Source organism: Ursus arctos, unplaced genomic scaffold (genome assembly GCF_023065955.2).
Source record: "Ursus arctos isolate Adak ecotype North America unplaced genomic scaffold, UrsArc2.0 scaffold_4, whole genome shotgun sequence".
Classification (NCBI taxonomy): Eukaryota; Metazoa; Chordata; class Mammalia; order Carnivora; family Ursidae; genus Ursus; species Ursus arctos.
This window is the reverse complement of record NW_026623056.1, coordinates 38169666-38191718: the sequence shown is the minus strand read 5'-3', so window position 1 is coordinate 38191718 and position 22053 is coordinate 38169666. Positions and strand designations below refer to the sequence as shown.

At 40.3% G+C, this 22053-nt stretch overlaps 1 protein-coding gene across 3 annotated transcripts in view; it reads right to left on the bottom strand.

The window, feature by feature from the left end:
* CCDC191 (coiled-coil domain containing 191) overlaps window positions 1-22053 on the bottom strand; it is an 82348-nt gene that overhangs the window by 38474 nt on the left and 21821 nt on the right. For all 3 annotated transcript variants that reach the window (XM_057306611.1, XM_026493570.4, XM_057306612.1), the window contains 2 exons: window positions 11222-11412; window positions 2434-2683 (listed from right to left, as the gene is read on the bottom strand). In XM_057306611.1, coding sequence (XP_057162594.1) covers window positions 2434-2683; window positions 11222-11412 — 441 coding nt within the window. The remainder of the gene's footprint in view (window positions 1-2433; window positions 2684-11221; window positions 11413-22053) is intronic.

Below are 22053 nucleotides of genomic sequence, written 5' to 3'. Positions count from 1 at the left end.
TAGGGCTCGATCCCAGGACCATGGGATCATGACCTGAGCGGAAGGCAGATGTCCAGTGACTGAGCCAAGCCACCCAGGCTTTTATTTCTTGAGTCATATATATACACACACATTATACACACACACACACACACACACACACACACACACACACACACATATATACACTATATATACTATATATACATAGTAATTTTTCTGTTTCATGCAAGTAAAAAATACTTTGTTCACTTTTTAAAAATTTACAGATAACAGTGTACCTTTGTAAAGTAAAAGGTTCAGACAGCTATTTCTTAAGATAGAAGACTCTGGGGTCTTAATGGAAACAAAATTATCTAACTGACGTAAAGATAGATAAATTGCCTAGAGGACATAAGTCCCAGTAAGGATCCTCATGATACCCCTTTGCTGAGAGGCTAGACTTAAATTAAAACCAGCCTACTTGCTGGCAGTAATCAGGGTAAAAAGCAAGACAGGGGCCCCTCTGGTGCCCAATTTAATTTTACATTGTCTGAGTTAAGTACTCAACAGCATTATGTGGAGGGGTCTGGGATGAAGGTGAGGGGGTAGAGGGTATTCTCCAAGGGACTTTTCAAATATGACAAGTGCAATTAAGAAAGAAAAAACCGATAGGATTCACTTCATAAAAACTTAACTCTGTATAGTACCAAAACTCCAAAAATTATCCAAAAAGACAAATGAAAAAATGAAAAAAATTTTGCAAAATATAGAGTAATAAAAATACCAATATAAAGAGCTCCTAAAAATAAGAAAAAGATATCTAATTAAGTAGAAAAATGTATAAGGGCATGAATAGACAAGTCACTAAATATCTATCTTTCTATATCCATTTTCACATATATATATATGTGAATGGCCATTGCAAAAAATGTTTACCCTCACTAGTAATAAAAAATGCAAATGCTGAAGGAATAATAAGATGAAAATATTTTACTATCAACTTAGTAAAAATGAAAAATGTGTTACTGGGCAGGAAAATAGGCATTTCTTTGGCACAACCTTTCCAGAAAGGCAACTTGGTAATAGTCTTTAAAATGTGCATTCTATTTTTAGGTATTTATCCTAAGTAAAGCATTTAAGTAAAAGTGGATGTGTGCAAAGATTTCATTACAAGGATGATCACTGAAGCACTATTTGCAATAGTGACAAACTAGAAACAATTTAAATGTCCAGCAATACAAAAAAGGTAAACAGATTCTAGCTTAGGGGGTTCATGATTGAATATCTGAGAGCCATTACAAAACGATGGCAGAGAACAGTAGTCCTTAATCAAGGGGTATTCATCAGGTTCACCTGTGAAACTTAAAAAAATAATAATACAGGTGCCCTAAAACCAGAAATTCTAATCAAGCAGGTCTGATCTGTGGTTTACGGTCAGTTGAGAACTAATGCTGCAACAGATTCAGTGACACAGAAAATTCTCATGTTATATTGTGAAATTGCAAAAATTTTTTTTAGAAAAACAGAATAGTTACATTATTAAGAAAAAAAAATGGCCTTACTTTCTCTGTATTATGAAAAAGTAGATATCCTCAATAACTTGACTAAAGAAAATTTAAAAGCTAAATAAAATATTCAAGAGAAAAATTTGCATATGCCCGAATAAAGACTATATGGCTATTCAGCATGTTACTGGTGGTTATCTCCAGATGATGGAATTACAGGCTACTATGCTTTTCCTCTGTCATTTTCTATCAAATTACCATAATTAACACATGATTTTTCTTTTTTTTTTTTTAATAATTTTTTTTTTTTAAAGATTTTATTTATTTATTCGACAGAGATAGAGACAGCCAGCGAGAGAGGGAACACAAGCAGGGGGAGTGGGAGAGGAAGAAGCAGGCTCATAGCGGAGGAGCCTGATGTGGGGCTCGATCCCAGAATGCTGAGATCACGCCCTGAGCCGAAGGCAGACGCTTAACCGCTGTGCCACCCAGGTGCCCCAACACATGATTTTTCTTATTAAAAAAATAAAAACTTAAAAATTTCCCGTATGTGTGTGTGTGTGTGTGTGTGTGTTTGTGTGTGTGTGTATACATATATCCCAAGCTCATTTAGATAGGAAATGTCTGATGATCAAGTAAGGGGAGTTCAAGAGTTATAAACAATGCTTTATATAACTGTTCCTGAAGGAGTCTTTCGCTTAGTTGTTTTAAATCCCTCTCTATATTATGTCCCTACCAAGTCTCAAGTATACCAAAGTTCATATGCGATACATAAGAAGAAGATTCAGTTCAAGAAAATCAACACTAACTGAAAGCTAACCTTTGTGTACTGTACACAGCTCTCATTTTCTAGATAGTCCAGGCAAGGCAATCTGACAGCGGCCAATATAACCCAGGCTATACAGGTGCAGAGCTCAAATGGCAGTGTTTAATAAGCAGAAGACCAAGCAAAGGAAAAACAGTGTACCTCTCCGTTTCTTATAGGCGGATCCACCACAGCGGCTGCCTCCCCAAGGAGACTGATGCCTGATGCCCCATCTGTGCTGAGCTTCCCTAGTGATGCCGCCTCCAGCAGCTCATTCACTTTCTTCCTAGTTTCCTCCTTTGTTAGAGCCAGCTCCCTCTTCAGGCTCTCTGCACGGTGCCAATGCTGCCATTCAGTAAAGCCGCGTCGGAGAACTTGTTTCCTGTTATACTCCGTGGCCAGTTGTTGTTTTCTAAGCAACAAAGTATTTCCCGTTAAAAAGAAGCAGCCATTTACAGCTTATTAGTTGATAATATAAAAGAAACACAAGTCTAAAAGAGTCCCATAAATGTTCCATCTTAGATCCGGCATTTCCTTTTATTTAAGCTACATGGAATCGCTCTGTCAAATTCCCTGGAGCAAAAGGTCTGCTTGTAGAGGGCATTGGCACCTTAAGAGATTACCTCAGAAGAAAGAGTTCTATCATGTCACACAGGCATACTACATTTTAAAAATTACCACAAAATAGTTTCTGAGAGCTTTTGGAGGGGAAGGAGCAAAAGAAATAGGCCTATAAATAACTACTTTTAAAAGGATGAACACATGAGGGAGATTTCAGGCATGCCTGCAAATCCAAGGAAGACAGAGGTTTGGGAGAAAGGGAATGGAACAAGATATAACAAGTGAACTGTCAATAACGAATTAAGTATAAGACTTATAAAAAGTCAATAAGAAACCATGAGGGTGGATCTTATGAAAGAAGGACTTGATCAGGGACACAGGATCTCTAAAGAGAAGGACTCATTTATCAAACCCTTCAACTGAATGAATGAAAAGCACTGCCTTATGAGGATACCTGCTACACACTGGAAACGTGCGAAAGACATGTCAGAGACAACTTGCTCTCATGGAACCCATTCACAGTCCAGTAGTGGGTCTGGTTTATTCACTTTGTAAGGAAGAGCTCCTTCTGTTTCCTGGAAACTTCACGATGTTAGGGGACATCACTGAGTAGAGCTGGGAACTGCCTGCTACATTCCCTTCCCAAAGGGGATCTCCATTAGGGGACATTCTTGTGGTGGCCAGTTGAGAATTCAAGCATGGAGGTCTCTGAGCTCTATCTAGAAGTGGATGATTATTGTCCCTGAAGAAGTAAGTTGTTGAGTTTGGAACTTATTATATCACATCAGGGGTCAGTTTTGAGGTTTAAAATCGACTACTGTTTAGACACCTACTTGATTTTATTTTGTAAAGGTGACTCAAGTTCTCTATAATACTATTTGCATACCTGTTTCTGTTAAACACCCATAACACTTAACTTTCCTCATGGACTCTCTGGGGTTATATATATATTAAAAAAAAAAAAAACACCAAGTTCTTAAGTCAGTAAGTCAGGAGAACATTTCTAGAGTTCTTAAATGCTTAAGTCACTTAAATCTTTTTTGACTGTCACCTACAGTAAGAAAAATGTTACACTGTGACACAATATACAAGTTTAAGTATATATGTGTGTATGAAACAAAAGTATATATAATTGAAACAGAAGTTTCACCAAACAATATCTACCCTTACTACCAGAAGTGCATTCTGGCATTTCTGTTCCATCCCATTTCTTTGAAAAATACAGCTCATTTGGAGCCTGATTTCAGGGACCCATGAATGGGTTAAAACTCTTAGTTTGAAAAAAACTACTCTAAAGTCACAGAATTTAACCTATGTCAGAGGAGTTGAATGAAACAGCCAATTAGTGAGAGTAGAGTCAACTGAAATAGTGAAATTCAGGATAAACGCTAACAACTCTGCCAACAGCATATTTCATTGTATTTAATTGCTTCCCTCTACTGTATTAATGATAGGTGCTCAATTAATACTTGATTAACTGATGTTTTTCTAATAAAAGTATAATATAGGTGGTAATATAAATATTTATACATGGAATTTAATTTGATGGAAATAAATTATCTAATATGGGACTGAATAACCTTAACATACAAATTTTAGAGGAAATAAAGATAACAAATCAGGTAGCAATGCAGGTAAGAAAAAAAGCTCCAAAAAATATCAATGTTTAAATAGTGAAACAAATAAAAAGCCTATAGCACTTTTCTTAAGTAAATGAAAATCATAAATTTCCACTGCATAGAAGATGTATACTGCTCTGTCTGATTAATGTGGAATTTAATTTACATCAATCTGCTCAGGAAGGGGGAGTGTGAAATTTACCTGATGTGTTAATTTCATGTTTTTAGAGCATAAACAGCCAAAAGCAGCACTAGAGTTTCAACTGTGATGGAAGAGATTATTTGGACACTATAAAAAGACAAAGAGAAAAATATTTCTGCAACTATAACAAAAAGACTAAAGAAAATGGGTAAAAATTGCATGTTGACCATAGTGCTTAGAGCCCACTCTATAATGGTTACGTAGGGGATTTCCAAGTGTATTTAAGATATCTACATGCGTGCGTTGAGCTGGAAGAGTAGAAATGCAGAAGCTCCAGACGCAAGGCTGGGTTTACTCGGGCTCCTCTGCAGTTCACTTCAGCAGGGCGATAATATTCCAAATAAGGTGGTTTCCATACTTTTTAAAAGATGACACTAAAAACAAATATTTCTGAAAGTGAAAAATCACTTAAACTTCCTAAAACCTCAATGTGATGCAAAACTTCGGTATGCTAACCAAAAGAAATGGTTTCAGACACAGTTCCCAGATCACGATAAAATGAAGGACAGCATTCCCTTATGGAAAACACCCTGTCCCAGTATGCTTCCAAGCTGAAATCTGGGAATTTCTGGCAAGAGTATATAAATTGATCATCATAGTTATATAACTGCATGCACAGAAAGGCTGTCCCTAAAGACCAAATATAATGGAAAAACTCCTTTTTTCCTTCCTATGCAGGGAAAAATCTGGTTCTTCCCCCTGTGTTTGTCTCCTGTGTGTCTCCTTTACCTTTTCAGAGAACACCTCGCTTCTGGCACTATGGTCACCAAATGTGTGGAGGCTTTCCCCCCACCAACAAGCAACTCTTGGACACGCAGCAGGTATCCACAAATTCAACTCAGTTCTGATATTATCTACACCAAGGACAGTGTCAGATCCCCCAGGTTAAGGGCTCAGTCCCATAAGATTCTCCCCCCCAACCCCACCCCCCAGCTTCAGACGCCAGTCACAAACCCAGGTTATCTATCACCTGTTCTTCTGATCAGTTGGCTACAGATCAGAGGTTCCAACCACCCCATCCACGGGTTTGATTAATTTGCTAGAGTAGCTCACTGAACTCACGGAAACATTTATGTTGACCAGTTTATTAAAGGATATAATGAAGGGTGCAGATGAACAGCCAGATGAAGAGATGCATAAGGTGAGGTCTGGGAGGGTCCTGAGCACAAGAGCTTCTGTCCCCACGTATCTGGGGACAGATGTCAATGTGGATGTGTTCATCTGCCTGAGTTCCTTGGACCCCATACTTTTGGGATTTTATGGAGGCTTCATCATGTAGCTATGATTGATGTTAACTCCATTTCAGCCTTTCTCCTTTCTCAAGAGAATGGGGGGCAAGGCTCAATATTCTAAGTTTCTGATCATGGCTTGGTCTTTCTGGTGACCAACCCTCATCTGAGAGCCATCCAGGAACCAACCCAGAGCTATCTCATTAGAACAAAGACACTCCTATCAGGAAATTACAAGGGTTTCAGGAGTTCTGTGTGGGGAGCAGAGGTCAAAGACCACTATTAGAACAAGAGATGTTCCTAGTACTCTTATCATTTAGGAAATTACAAGAGTTTTAGGAGCTCTGTTCCAGGAATCAGGGGCAGAGACCAATACGTATTTTCTACTATCTCACACCTAAGAATATAAAATATAAAGGTTTAAATAGAAATTTAAATATGAACTGTGCTGTTTAGAATCAATACCTCAAGTGATGCTTAGCGATCAGTGCATGTTCTAGAACCTGTAAGTCAGAAGAATACTAACTAGACGGGGCACTAGATAAGCACCTGGAAGTTTCTAAGCCTCAGTTTCCTCCTAAAAATGGTATCACCCTAAAAAACAAAAAACAAAACCTATATTGCCGGTCCTACAGGATTTTTTTTTTAAAAGATCTAATTTAAAACACACATACACATATACCCCTGAATATACAGAACAAATTCTCATGGAAGATAACACTATCTTAGGACAGACCACTAGATATCTAAAAAATACCTAAAAGTTCCTTTTAAAAGGGAAATGAGAAATGATAAATGATAAATAAATAACCACACACTCGTGATCTGATTGATCACGAGTTCTGCCAAAACGTGACGCAGAACACGAAGAGACAGCAGTGCGGACAGCTGAATTTGGGATGAGCGGGAATGGGGATGGATAAGCTAATGCATTCAATAATGCACCAGGTAGCCCCCAGGGAAAGGGTGGAAGCTAATGACATTCTGTTTGAAAGAGTTTTAAGGCGAGCCAGGCAGTGCAAGTGTGGGCCCCCTGCTGGTCTGACAGACCTAGGAGGAGCTTTACTGGCTTCGGATGCCATGCAGTTTCTGGTCTCTCTCCTGGATACCTGGGTGAGCATGGAGGGAAGGGCACCAAAAATGATTCCTGGGGGCTGGGGGGGGGGGCGCTCCTTAAGTGATTGCCCAAAAGAATGCTAAAATGAGGAGTGGGGATATGGGGATACCTGACCGTCTATTTTCAAGTCAGCCTCCCCACCTCTAGGCTCGCATGTGGGCTCACCCCAGCCTGCTCTCCCACAAGCTGCCTATGTGCTGGTTTACCAGTCTTTTCCCCAAATTAAAAAACGCCCTCTTCTACTTAGCTACATTTCTATCTCTCTCAGAAGATGGGGCCCAAGAATTCCTATTTTTAAAAAGCTCCTCGGGGGATTATAATGCACGATAGCCAAGTCTATGTCACTCCTAAGTATTTTTCTTATGGTGCCTTCTGTTGCAATTATTTTTAGTATTTGGGTACCATTTTTCACTTCACTTAGACTGAAAACTCCTAGAAGGTAAGTGTTTAACACTTTTTTTCCAAGTCCCCCTCTCTGTACTTAGGAGAGAGCCTAGTACCCAGTAAGCATCAGTAAAGCTGGTTGGCTGAAAGAATAAATTCTATCAAACAGAATGAAAGAATGAATGAACAAATGAATGTCATGGTTTGAGAGATGTCAAAGGGCCAGTCTGTCCACTGGGTCGCCACAGTACCCTCGAATCCTCAAATCCCCATCACTGACATTTTGGGCACTGTTTCCAGACAACACCTGTGAAAGTATAAGAAGTTTCCTGAGAGGGATAACACCAATTGAGGATCACAGTAAAAAAGCATGAGGGGCTTGAGGGACAAAGGGAAAAGATAAAAGCATATTCCAGGAAAGGCCCAGAGCTCTGGTGCAAGAGAGGCCAGGACTGCAGGCAATGTGGAGGTTAGTAAGGGAAGGCCAGAGGCGCTTCTCAGGGAAGAACTTAGAAATCAGGGGCTCAGGAAGGTGGAGGATGCTGAAAACAAACCCTGCTTCTTCCTAATTTTGTCCAGGGCTGGCCATAAATTTGGGAGAGAAAGGGAAAGAAGAGCAACAGAAGAACTCAAGCCAGCCTTGAAGGTGAACATGGTAAGCAAATTAAATATACAGTTCAAATTCCAATACCACCACATCAAAGGGCTTAACTTGGTGTGTGCACCGGGGTTTTGTTGTATTACCTAAGCGAGTGAATTCTCAGGGTCTGGGCATATTTGTGAATGCTGAGGTTGTATTAGGATATTGTATTGAAATTTTATAATACCATTTCCATAACTACTTTTAAAAGAAAAGAGATAATAAAAATAGAAGAGAGAGAGAAAGAAAGGAAGAAAGAAAGAAAGCAATGAAAGAAAATTAAAGAAAGAAGGAAGAAAGGAAGGAAGGAAAGAGCCAGAAAAACTGGGCCCTGCACAGGGGACAGGCCAGTGAGGGGAAATTCCAGGTGTAAATGTGGATGCGGGAGCTGGAGGATGAGGACACAGCTGACATATGAGTAATGGGCAGAACAAATGATTTCCATGTCCAGGTGGAGGGAGAACCGCCGTTTTGCCAATCGGATGAGAGTTTAGTTTCTACAGTGAGTAACCCGTTATATTCCTTGAGCTATTAGAAAAAAATGCTTGAGGGGCGCCTGGGTGGCACAGCGGTTAAGCGTCTGCCTTCGGCTCAGGGCGTGATCCCGGCGTTATGGGATCAAGCCCCACATCGGGCTCCTCCGCTATGAGCCTGCTTCTTCCTCTCCCACTCCCCCTGCTTGTGTTCCCTCTCTCGCTGGCTGTCTCTGTCTCTGTCAAATAAATAAATAAAATCTTTAAAAAAAAAAAAAAGAAAAAAATGCTTGAAGACCTATCAAGTAAAATTGCTACAGAGGAAGAAATGAACTCATTTACTCACTGACTCACTTATTATGCAACAAATATATATTTGTTGTCCACTGAGGTACTAGGAGAAACTCTGATGAACAGAGGAAAGAGGCTCTCCAGACACGCTCAATCCCACTGACATTTCTTGGTTTCTGCTCACAGTATCTACCTCTGAGCTTTTTCCCCACCTTTAATATCCCAACCTTCTTTGAACAAAATCACCCGACGTAATTTCTAGAACAAAGAAAAACATGCAGAAAGGCACGGATTTGCAGGAAAGCAGCACAAAGGATGGTTTGTATTTAATAGCTCCTTTCTTCTCATGTGTTTCTAGCATGGCTTGTCATTTGTTAATTACTGCTTTATTTTTCATCTGCAACCATCTAAAGTGAATTGCCATATAACTGAAAAATATGGCTGTCTTCGGGAAGCACCACCTAGATACAATTTAACATTTAACACAGAAACAGGGTGGTATAGGAAAAAGCATCTGACTCAGAATCAAAAAGACCAGACTCTAGTCATAGATCAGCTACTCTTACCTCTATGACCTTGAGAGAGTCATTTACTCTCTCCAGGCCTTACTTTTAACATCTGTAAAATGACAGCAGGATTAGACAATCCTTGAGGTGACTTCCTACTCTGTAATTTTTTTGTTCTAAAGTTTCGTAGTAAAAAACTTATTATGTGTTTTCTAACTCTGGCACTTTAAAAAAATGTAGTACCCATTCTGAACATTTAAAAATAGACACCTGAAAATAATTCACAGATACAAGACAAAAAGTTCTAAGATCTTTAAAAAAATTGGCACATCATGCTATTATGAAATCCCCATTTAGTGATTTTTATATTTAAACAGTTTAATTGGAATGAAATCTCAAGTTCTAAAGATTTTTCTCCTATATGTTTCTTTTGGCATGTAAATTTCGCAGGCCACTTTTAACTTCACTCAGTTGCCACTCCCTTCATGCCCTCACTCAGGTTGCTTCCCCTCTACAGCACCTGCAGTTACCTTTCTTTATCCAGCAAATCCTGCTAGCCATTCCTTTTTCAGTAGGCTATTATCCCAATTCCTTATATCAATCACTGGATCCTGAGAACTTAGAAACAAATTATGGGAAAGAGTTTTCTATGCTGCCTTCCCCACCCCCTGAAGGTTCTCCCCCCTTGGATACTGGAAAGAAAGCGAAATTGACTAGGTCATCCTTCTGCTTACAAATGGTCAAGAGTTCACATTTACTTAACAACCAATCTCTAAACTCCTTGTCTTGGCACTCAAGGCCTTTCACAGGTTGATGAACTTGAGAACCACACGCTTGATGATATAGCCAACCTGGACGGCTACACTACATGCCATTACCTCAGCTCCCCATCCCCACCTAGGAGCGGCCTCCGTATGGTAGAGTCCAGTCACGACGCACCTTCCTGATAAAGCACTTCCTGGCACTCTGCAGGCCCCTCCTCAACCCGTGACAGTTGCTTCTGCTAAGGTCTCAGCAACAGAGGGGATGCACTACGCAGGTTAGGATGCTGCTCAACACCTGTCCTGTTTCTAGATCTTGCCTTCCCCACAGAACTGTGAGGCCGGACGTCAGGCTCCTGTGTATCCCCCCCAGGGCCTGATGCTGGCACAGGGTTGCACAACTCTAGGGGGCACCATTTCCTTCTACATAAGAATGATTTCACAGGCCATTCATCCAAGTTTCACCCTGAACGGCTAGCAGAGTTGCCGGTGAGAGAAGTGATTACACACAAGAACGTAAACTGTCCCGGCCCAAATAAGCAAATAGCTCCTTCTAAAGCCATGATTTTGGTTCAAGGGTGCAAAGTTGAACTTGGAAATGAAAAGAAGAAAATGTACTTAATTTTAAGATGATGGGGCAAAGCAAGTTTTATTTGAAGACAAACCTATGTCACTCACAAGCATAAGAGGGAGCGGATAGAACATAAAGGTATCAGAAACCGCTAAACAACGTGTGGAACAAAAGATGGGGGAGTGGGAGTAATCATCTTGGCAGGTCTGCCCTCCCAGGTGGATGTTCCCTGTGTCCCTAATTAACAGTCTGTGTGCAGACAGCGATTTCTCTCAATGGGAATTACCGGCATATAAACCAAACTGTCTTCTGAATTGTAAGATGGTCCAAGGTGCAATGCTCTGACATCAGAGGACAAGGGAAAAAGCATAATACTTGCTTCCATCAAAAAGGAAAGCATGGACATCAGCATATTTTAAATAAAATTTTTTTGCTTATAATTTTCAGTTACAATTTTCTAGTTTGGGATGTAATATAGAAAAACAGTGATTACCACATTTTATAATGGATGACATAATTTTTAGAGTTTATTTCAGAATTCTTCAGGAGGAAAAACGTCCTAAACACAAGGGTTTTCATGATACAAATACCAGTACCTGTTTGCTTCCCTAAGGTCGTTCTGCATGGCTTGAGTCTCCCGCGCCAACTTCTGGGATCTTGCGTAGTCTCTCCAGGCCCTCAGGACCTTCAGTTGGAACTTCCAGTTGGACAGGGTCCCAGCTTTTCCCAGCTTAATCCTGTGATCAAGGATCAGGTTGTGCCAGGCAGAGAAATACCGTTTTTGACACTGCAACGGCAACATGTGGAAAATCACCACTGATGAGCGCCAGTTTCTCTAAAATCTAATACTGAGAGCTGTCACCTCAGATTTCCCCCTCACGCTTTTTCTAACACATCTAGGAACCGGTGTCTTGAAGGAAAGGGAACAAAGTGTAACTGCTTTATGCTAATAATGACAACAAAAATTCAAGTCATGCAGCTGAGGTACTCTCAGGCTCATGACTTAAACTCCAGTACTTAGTTCTCCTTGTAAGGCATCAGTCCTAAGGGAAGCCGGAGTAACAGTCACATCTAAGACCCGAGTTAAGGGACTTGTTTGAAAAGCCTGAAGCACCTGTTTCCGGTAGGATTGCCAGCTTGTCCTGGAGTTTAAAATACCAACTGATTAATTCATTCCTATTACTAACGATGCTGATGTCCTGCACAAAGGAATGTGGAAGATCCCATGAGGACAGAATGGGGATCGCTGGTCCCTGGAAACAAGATAGCTAAAATAACAGCTTCAGCCAAGCCACCACTGACCATGTCAGAGCTCTGGCGAGCAGGCCTAGAGAGACGAGGTGCTCAGGATGCTTGCGATCTTCCACTACATGCAACTGCCAACAAGTGGGACCAGTTCCACTGAGCCTAAGGTCGTCCCTAGAGAAGTACTTTACTCACAGTCCTAGTCTAAGAAAATCTCTGAGACCTAGCCCTTGCCTACATCTCCTACCGTCACGGTAAACTTAATGTTCCCACTACATCACATAACCTTCAGCTCGTGGCCTTACATCAACCACAGTGTTTAACACTTTCCTATGTTCATACTAATTTCTCAGCCCTTCCTTTCTGCCCTGACTACTTCAGGACTCACTTCTCTCTGGAAGTTCTCCTGTTACCGACCACTCTCCTCAAATATATGGGTCCTTCCACTGTGTTTCCAGGGCAACCTCTGCTTTTTTCCATCAAAACACTCATTACACTGTATTATAATCACCTGTTTCCTGGTTTCCACTAGACTGTGAGCCTCCAGAAGGAAGGGACTGGGTCCCATGAATGGAAATGGCAAATATGAGAGTTGTACCAAGTGTTGGCAGCAATAAAACAGAAAGTAACCTCATAGAAGGTGACTTTGTGGGAGGCAGAGGGGGTGCCTGATGACCAGCACTTGCTAGCTCTACCAGGGTCAGCTGTATTTACTGCTTCTATCTGTGTAAGAACACTTATCTTTCACTACTTCAACATTTAGTAAGCAGCCACCACTGGGTTTAAATTGGGGAACTCTGAACAAAATTACGATACAATCTCTCCTTTGGAGAGGTTATAGGGAAAGAGGGCATATATATTAAAAGACTAATAACCTAAGGGAGCATATGTTAGAATTCTTAGAAATAGCCCATTTGGCTATGAATGGTTTTTTTTTTTTAAAAGAGTTCCTTTATTTTTGCAAGAGAGAGAGAGGGCACGAGAGGGATGGGGGGGGCAGAGGGAGAAGCAGACTCCCCACTGAGCAGACAGCCTGATGTAGGACTCGATCCCAGGACCCTGGGATCATGACCTGAGCCGAAGGCAGATGCTTAACTGACTGAGCCACCCCAGCACCCTCGCTATGAATGTTTATTTACACAAGAATTCAGTTCTAGAGGCTCCTGGGTGGCTCAGTCAGTTAAGTGTCTGTCTTCAGCTTAGGTCATGATCCCAGGGTCCTGGGATCGAGCCCCGTGATGGGCTCTCTGCTAAGCGGGGAGTCTGCTTCCCCCCTCACTCTACCTCTGTGCTCTCTCTCTCAAGGAAATAAATTTTAAAAATCTTAAAAAAAAAAAAGAATTCAGTTCTATTCCCATTTGGACAAATTACAAAATCTTCTTTATTAGTATTTATTGGGAGAAACCATGGCAAACTTCAAAAAGCTCTCATTCCCTTTCCATTATGTCAAATGAGGGCATACTGTCTAGACCTTCACCTTAGATCCCACGGAAGGGAGGAAGAAGAGAAGAAGAGAGGGTGGAAGGAAGGGAGATTTACTGAATACAGGACAGGCCTGCAGTCATAAGAACGAAAAGACACACAGCTGACAGGTCGGGTTTTTGGATTATGAGTTGCCTGTCTAACCCACAACATAGAGCATGAAAAAACTATACTGTTAACTTGTGTGCCCTAGTCAAAAGGAAATATCCTCTGTCTACCAGATTCATTTAAGAGACTCCTCTTCATGTTCAGCTATCTCTAATTTTAACTCCCGGAATATTTCTAATGATGAAATAGTATAAACATAATCCACCTGGACAATAGTAACACTCTTAATAGTGTGCTTCTTGGATTTCTACATTCCTTGTCTATTAAGTTCAAGGCATTACTGTAAGCACAATATTACACACACTATTTTATTAATTTGTAGTCCATCGTTACAAAATAGAGAAACCACAGATATTATTGTGATTTCCCTTACCAAGCTGAACTTCAAGTAGAGAGGGTAAATTCGCAGAGTGAAAAGTTAGTGGTACACCTAAGGCTAAAACCGAAACATTCTGGTATCCTGATGGCCCAATCTATTAGGCAAAAAGTCTAAAACTGAAGGGCAAACTCTGCTTCTTTTATACCGAAAGAGAAAGAAGTCGGCACGTAACTAACTATGGTGGGAGAGCACTGCTAGAACATAACTGAATTTAAGAGGGGAAAATTTGAGTTCATAAATGCTATAGTCAATATATTTCTTTAAAATAGTTAAGTTTAGACTTTGAAAGCGAAATGATCAGTTTTAAAGGGCTGTAATTCAGTTTCACTACACAGAGGTTAGTAACAGCAAAGTGACAGACTCATAGCAACCGCTTTCTTGAAATCGACTTACTGGTTTTTCCTGCCTATTCAAAAGAGCAATCCCATTAAAATTGAAATAAAAAAATACAAGTGTGAACCAAGAATAGCCACTTAGTTATTCTTGATTCATAGCAAATGTTATTCAGGCAAACAGGAGTCCCATAAATGTGCTTGGAGGAGAATATTTGGGAAAGGAAAATATTCTGAGTCCTGTCTTCTCTAGAAGATGCTAGCACTCTGCTTTTATTTAGAAGGGATGAGAAGTGGCATACTTCCACAGTCATGATCTATTTATTCTTTCTATTACCTCTCCCCCAGAGTCCCCGCTGTCCCCAGGCCTGCTTCTCCTCCTCAGTATTACACTCTGGAGTGACAACCGTGCTCTACCTTTTTGCTCTCTGAAACTAGAACTAGTATTTAAAAGCACAGCCGGCTTGGAAGAGGAATACACTCTGTTTGATACATTCTTTTTAATAAGTTCTGTTTCAGGATTTAATGTCTTAACTAGCCGGACGACAAGTCTGACCTCCCTCCATTTCTTACCTAGTTCCTTTATTTCGGCACCATGTTTTATTTCTGATAGATTTTTCCAATATAGTCACGGAATCTTAACTTCCACATCTCTTTAATATAGTAGTGGTGGGGAAAATTAAGGCTTCCTCCAGGTAAGTAAAATACTGAAAATCACAGTGGGAAGAACTGTTCCTAAATACATTCTCTCTAATCATTTATAAAATAAAATACTACAAAGTGAAATTTAGGAAGTTTTTAAGGGAAATGCTCTTCTCCTCTCAACATCTTCCACAAGCCATCATTTGATCGTTAAGGATTCCACTCAAGAGGAGAAATGACAGCTCGCCCTGCTAAATTTATTACCTGCACTGGAGTTGCCCTCGTTTGTTGGCAAGAAAAGCTCTTCCCTGAAGTGTAATCACACTGCTGTCACGGAGCATGACTGACGTGAGGCGGAACAGCAATTTGCTATCTAATCTTCATTGTAATTCTAACCCTGTCACTAGAGATGCCTGTTCTGATTAATGAAGTGGGTAACTCATCAAAATTCCTCAGCTATTTCCCTTTTGTCAGAAAGCTCAGTGATAATTGCATCAAAATTCTCAGTCATGGAAAAATAAACAATGCATTGTAAAGAGGACAAAAATGTCAACAAGTTTACAATTTATTTCTGCTGAAAAGAACTGACTGTGGTGCAACCAGGGGTCGAGGGGAGTTGGCCAAGGCTTGCCTCCACAGTAGCAAGAAAGCTACAGGCCCCCCAGGTGCCCCCAGGTGGCTCCTTGCTGCTCCCTGCCCAAAAGGAACAGGCCCTCGGGAGCTACAGAGGAAGTAACTTTTTCCTTTTGGGGATCACTACAGCTAGGCACAAGCCCCACAGAACCTAGGCATCCCTGGGGCTGGGGAGAGGAGGATCCTATCAGGGCCAAACGAATGCCCCTGGGAAGGAGTATCCTGTGACCACCCTACTCCTGATTTTCATAATTACGCCCCAAAGAAAAGAGAGGAAGTCATTGTGCCCCCTACCCCAAAGCAGAAATACTGTGATAACTAATTACATTAGGGAAAATACATTCAGTTCTCTGCACACAGTGCTAAGACCTGACAATGCCTGGTTCCATGGAAAAGCCCAGAGGCCCAAACTTTGACAAGCACTGCTGTGCGAAATGCTAACAACACCGGTTACAGACAAAAAGCCACTTTTGTCATATCCCGGAAGATGCGATGCTCTTTTAACTTCTGTATTTAAATTTTTTTCCTTCCTTTTTTAAACTTAAAACAAAACCAAAAAACACCCTTATTACAGAAATTTAACAAACATACCCAAAAGTAGAACAGAAGAATGAACCCCTCATTCAACTTTAAAAATTACCAGCATTTTGCTGATCTTATTTTCTCTCTCCTTCCTCTATTTTTTTTTTCTGGAATATTTACAAATAAATCCCATACATCAGACATTGTATCACTTCACCCACAAATGTGTGAGTTTGTATTGCCAACGTAAGGAGATTTTGTAAATTCTTCTTAATTCTGCTAAGAACTTTAATCAATTATATTGCTTTTATTAATCTAAGTCTGTTTCACTTCAGAAATAATACAATTTCAGAAAGCAATTGCTTAGTCATACCATATAGTAAAGTCTTAAGCAGCAAAACTCTCTGGGATCTTTTAAAGAAGAATGATCGCAATAATGCCTATAACCTGACTATTCATTAGGATAGTGCGCCTTCCCCAATTAAGCGGAGCTTAGACCAGTTTTCAGGGCCTTGTGTCTTTAGGGAGGGCAGACCTGCTGCTTCCCATGACCTCTCTCCTTTCCTCTTTCTTCCTTCCAGACTTCCTTCCCCCCTCTACCAGTCCCCACTCCCTGCCCACTCTCCCCCACCCCCAGCCACACACATTCAAACTAAGCCAAGAGTAGAGCTCACCTCAGAATATATATTAGACAAATGTTAGGTTCCCCTCCAGGGTTAGTCTGACAGTGAGACAATGATGTGATGTCATTTGTTTCCACGCATATGGTTCTCAAGATCCTTAAAAATATTCACCTGAAATGTCTAGTGTTTAGGGGAAAATATTCTACGCCGTAAAATTTTATGGAACAGGCTCCGTCTATGCCAAAGGCTCTTTTCTTTTTTCTTTTTTTTTAAGATTTTATTTATTTATTTGACAGAGAGAGAGACAGCCAGTGAGGGAGAGAGCACAAACAGGGGGAGTGGGAGAGGAAGAAGCAGGCTCCCAGCGGAGGAGCCGGATGTGAGGCTCGATCCCAGGACTCTGAGATCACGCCCTGAGCCGAAGGCAAATGCTCAACGACTGTGCCACCCAGGCGCCCCCAAAGGCTCTTTTCTTATTTTTTTTTTCAAAGCAGAATTTAATCAGCACTTTTTCCAAAAGACAAAAAATTACTTATACATGAATTGGAAACTCTGGCTCAAAAAACAGCTTCGTGGCATTTTGAAAAGCAAAACACCAACACGATGTTTTGGTAAAATGGCCCTCAGTATCCCTCTGGGAGAATGGGAAACATAAGTGACTCACAGGGTGAGGGCAAGGAAGACTAGAACAGCAGAATAAACAATCTCCGTACCAATGCCGACAAAATTTTACCTGGAAATTTCCCAGAGTTAGCTGTATGAAGTAATATAGAATAATGTTTCCAACCCCTCCTAAAACGCATACCACATGTGTTCTTGGCAATAAGCTTGGAGGGGAACGTTACATGAATCCCAGTGTCCTTCGCACGTGTGCCCGGCATTTCTTTCTCTGCAGTTTTATTTGCAAAGAGGCTTTTCCTTCATTTCCTTCCTCAAACACAGACAGGATGGTTGCTATGTTTCCACTCAGAAATGGCTTTACTTAAGTGGCATGTAGGCAGTCCCGACAGAACGAAGATCTTTGGAGATGAATCGTGCTATATAAATGAGGTACTTAACTACAGTTTTCATCATCTTGTCAGAAAAAGCCAGGCTTCTTTTCCATGTATCTCCACGTTCCCCTGGTTTAGGTTGGGGTGGCCTTTTGGAAGATGCTATGCCGTAAGCGCAATATTAACAATGATTCCTTTGGGCCACTATGATCTTACTCTCTAAGAGAAAAACCCAACCAAATAAGCAAACCAAAACCTTCCCCCACAGAATTAAGATTTAAGTTAGTATCAACTCATCTTCCATTGTTCTCTTCAACTTTCACAAGCAGCAAAGATCACAGACTTTCCTATCTTCTTTTAAGAAAACATAAAATGTATTTCAGAACAGGGTGAGAATTAAGAAGGCCATTTTCCAAATAGTCTAAGAGTTTCACAGTTAATCCCTTGTTGCTTCTGCTAATTAGCAATGACATGAGGATTGCTGCATCTCCCCAAGAGATTTCACTGCAAGATCAAAGAGAAAATAGGAAGGAAAATGGAAGTAGAAAGTTTCTATACAAAACCAGATGTTTTTGATAAAACAAAGAGACCGGGCAATGAACTACGTGGGGAAGATGCACGCACAGGGCTGCACTTGAACCTGGGTTTGGATGAGAGGGCCTGCTCTCTCTCAGGAAGTCTCCTATTAAATAACTGCGCCCACATGGCAATGTGAAGAGATTGTTTGGGGGAACAAATACAAGCCAGAGTCAAAGCACAGAGCATTACAAGAATTAAAGGAGCTTGAACTGGAACTCCTCCTAGAAACAGATGCTTTAAAGTCTTCCTACAAATACTCTATATAGCTTGCCGTTGGGTTTGTGCCAGTGAACCATTCTGAGAGTGCTGACAAGAGTTTCCTGGTATCTAGCCGCTCACTGCAAGCCAGGCATCCCCCTTTTTATCCTGTGGTCATATTTAGGCTGCTGAGTGTTCAATTTCATTACCCAAGGGCAGCTTTAGGCTCCTTTAGAACCAGGCCAGGAATGTGGACTGGGGCCAAGGTAATGAGCCCAGGGGGCCTGCTACTCCGTGGCATTTACCAGAGGACTGTCCTGTCTCCAGCCAAGTCTACATAAAAACCTGAGGAGTCTGGTAGGTGGATTTTCCCCATGTCTCAGTTACACTCATATACACGGGGGAAATCAAAATTACAGGTTCACTAGCCATATTGCAAATGAATAACATAATCACACTGAAGGGGAAGGGGAAGGGGAAGAAGAGAACTAACCTAAGTAATAATATTCTGGCTGAGTAAGACTGAAAATGGACATAATGTACAAATACTGTAGTCTGGTTAGTGAATTTGTTTACATAGCAGTATGGGTTAGCAATTCTGCAACGACTTTTACAGTATATCAGGATTAAAAAAGTAAATATATTTTGGATAATAAGCACCAGGTTTCTCACTGCCAGAGAAAGGAATTACAAGTAAGCAAGGGGGAAAGGGTGCACTAAAACGTGTGATGCTGGATTAGGGTTGAAGGCATAATTATGAATTCATGATTATTTTAATAAACATACAGATAGTTATAGAAATAAATTATAAATAAGGAAGAGGAAAGGATACCATGACCCCTGTGTTACTGCACTGGAATTAGAGATACCTGTATGAACTCATGAATTTTAATATGTATACAGATAGACAAACTCAGAAATACACATCATGTGTATATATGTGTGGGTTAGTATACACACATTTCCCAGCTCTGTCTGCTGAGTAATGACACCCCAGTAGCAGTAAGAGCGGCCAGTATTCATATCTGGGTTTCTAAATACTATTTTTCAAAAAGAAACCAGAGTTTCGTGTAGAAGTGGTTGGTTCCAGGGCTAGGACCGGGAAAACACAAGATGGGCTTGGAATGTCCTATGGTGCCAGAAAGAAAGGAAGTGCTCAAAACAGGACGGAAGCATTTTGAAAGAACAAAGACATCAACCTGAAAGATTTCCCAATGGCCAAAGTTAGAACAATTTGAGTAATAAACAATGATAATAATAGATTATCACCCACAGAATAAAATAAATACCCATGAGCCCATACTGATAAAAGGACATAATTAAATAAATGAATAAATAAATAGGTGGGGGGAAAAGGAAAGGTTTTCTTTCTAGAATAATTTTAATTAATAAGTTGAGAAGAAATGAGGGAAATACAAAATCATCATTAGACAAATACATGAATGTTACAGGCAAGATCTATCAATGATGCTGAAATTAATAAGTGAAAGTTTAAGGAGAAACAGGATATTTGCATAGTTTTACAATATCTCCTCTAAGACATTCCAAAGGAGATACAGCAACTTTACAGTACAGGGGCACCTAGGTGGCTCAGTCCTTTAAGCATCCAACTCTTGGTTTCGGCTCAGGTCATGATTTCAGGGTTATAAGATCGAGCCCTGCATCAGGCTCTGCACTGGGCATGGAGCCTGCTTGAGATTCTCTGTCTCCCCTCCCCCCACTCCCAAAGCTCATGCTCACTCATGCTCGCTCTCTCTCAAAAAGATAAAGAAATAATAAATAAGTAAACACAATAAAAAATAAAAATAAAAGAAACTTTATAGTACAGAAACCCAGCACCCTAACATTGTGTAACCCTGACAGGATCCTGAGAAGGGCACAGCATCACTTCTTGTAGTTATCTTGCCAAGAATGCATAATCTCAATCTAAGCAGGAGAAAATATCAGAAAACCCAAACTGAGAGACATTCTACAAAATACCTGATCAGTACCCTTAAAAAATGTCAAGGTCATAAAAGACAAGGCAAGACTGAGGAGCTGTCACAAAGCTGGAAGAGGCAAAGGAGACATGACAGCTCTATGAAACAGAATTTTGGACTGAGTCCTAGACACATACTCCTAGGCCTTCTCTAATGTAGAATCATGGGCTGAGTCTTGGAATAGAAAAAGGCCATTAGTGGAAAAACTGGTGACGTTCTAATACGGTCTATAGTTTAGTTAATGGTATTTAATGGTATTGTACCAAGGTTAATTTCCTAGTTTCGATAATTATGCTATGCTTACATAAGATGTTAACATTGGGGAAAGCTGCGTGAAGGGAATTCAGGTATTCTGCGTCCTGTTTCTGCAATTCTTCTGTATGTCTAAAATTACTTCAAAATAAGAACTCAACAACTATAAAGTAGAGGTTTAGATCAAGCAGAATCTGTGAGGAGTGGAGATAATTTATTCATAATCTCGCATTTTTAAGTTACACTGGTCTTTTAAAAACTGAGTAATCTGTTTTAGGTGGACCACTAATTTTGTAAAACTCCTTACAAGTGCCTAAAATTCCTAGCTAGCCACTTCTATCTAAAACATATATTATTTCTTTCTGTACAGTGAACTTCAGTGAAATTTAAAAATTAAGTTTCTAGAAAACACACACCTTATTCATCTCTCACTGGTTGGATAACATATCATGGCAGGTTTTCCTCACTCCTTCTCTAGATGGCCCCCTGAGTACTCATCTCCTTTCCTATTTTCCTTCAGAAATCTGAACTGTTATTGTAGGAGGACACACCAATTCTGTCTCCTGAAGGATGCACCATCTGAGTCCTTGCCAATCTTTCTCAAAATGTTCATCCCAACTCTTAGCATTTCCTCCTGCTACTCTTCCCTCGCTAGTCCTAAAGCCAAAACTCTGACCAAAATTCTTGTTTTATATCTCAATAATTATGCCTTCTTGCCCAACAGTCCAAAATGCCTCCATCAAACATGTCTTTTTTTAAAAAAAGGATTTGAGAGAGAGAGAGAGAGCACAAGAGACAGGGAGGCGTAGACTCCCTGCTGAGCAGGGAGCTTGACACAGGGCTCCATCCTAGGACCCTGGGATCATGACCTGAGCCAAAGGCAGATGCTTAACTGCTTAAATGATGAGCCACCCAGGTGCCCCATATCTCTTTTTAAATTGCTTAGATTTAATTATACTATTACTATTAATACAATATTACTCTCTTGCTCATATCCCAGTTATCAATATTATATTCAAATTCCTGTTACTGATTTCCAGGGCTTCTGTAAGTCTGTCCTATATTTATCAAGCTCCCTCAGTATCATCTTGACATCGACTTTTCTCTTGTTAAATCAGTGCATTCCTGCATTCACTTCACTAACTTTCATTGAATTTCAGCAAAGCCTAAGGCTCTGGGTGGGTGTTGTAAGAAATATAAAATATCCATATTTATCTTTCTCATCCAACCTTCTCATTTTACAAATCTTCCAACTAATCCCTTTCACCTGAAATGTTACAAGTCCCAAATGCTTACTGCTGTCAATCCCACTTCACGCAAAGAAACTTCTGCTTTAAATGGCCTGGAAAGGATGCTCATTTCTCAATAAAAATTGACCAGTTTTTGTTTTGTTTTATTTTTACAAAACGTGAAAGTAAAAGAGAGGGAGAAAAGAGTAAAATAAAATGCAGACCATGAAAAG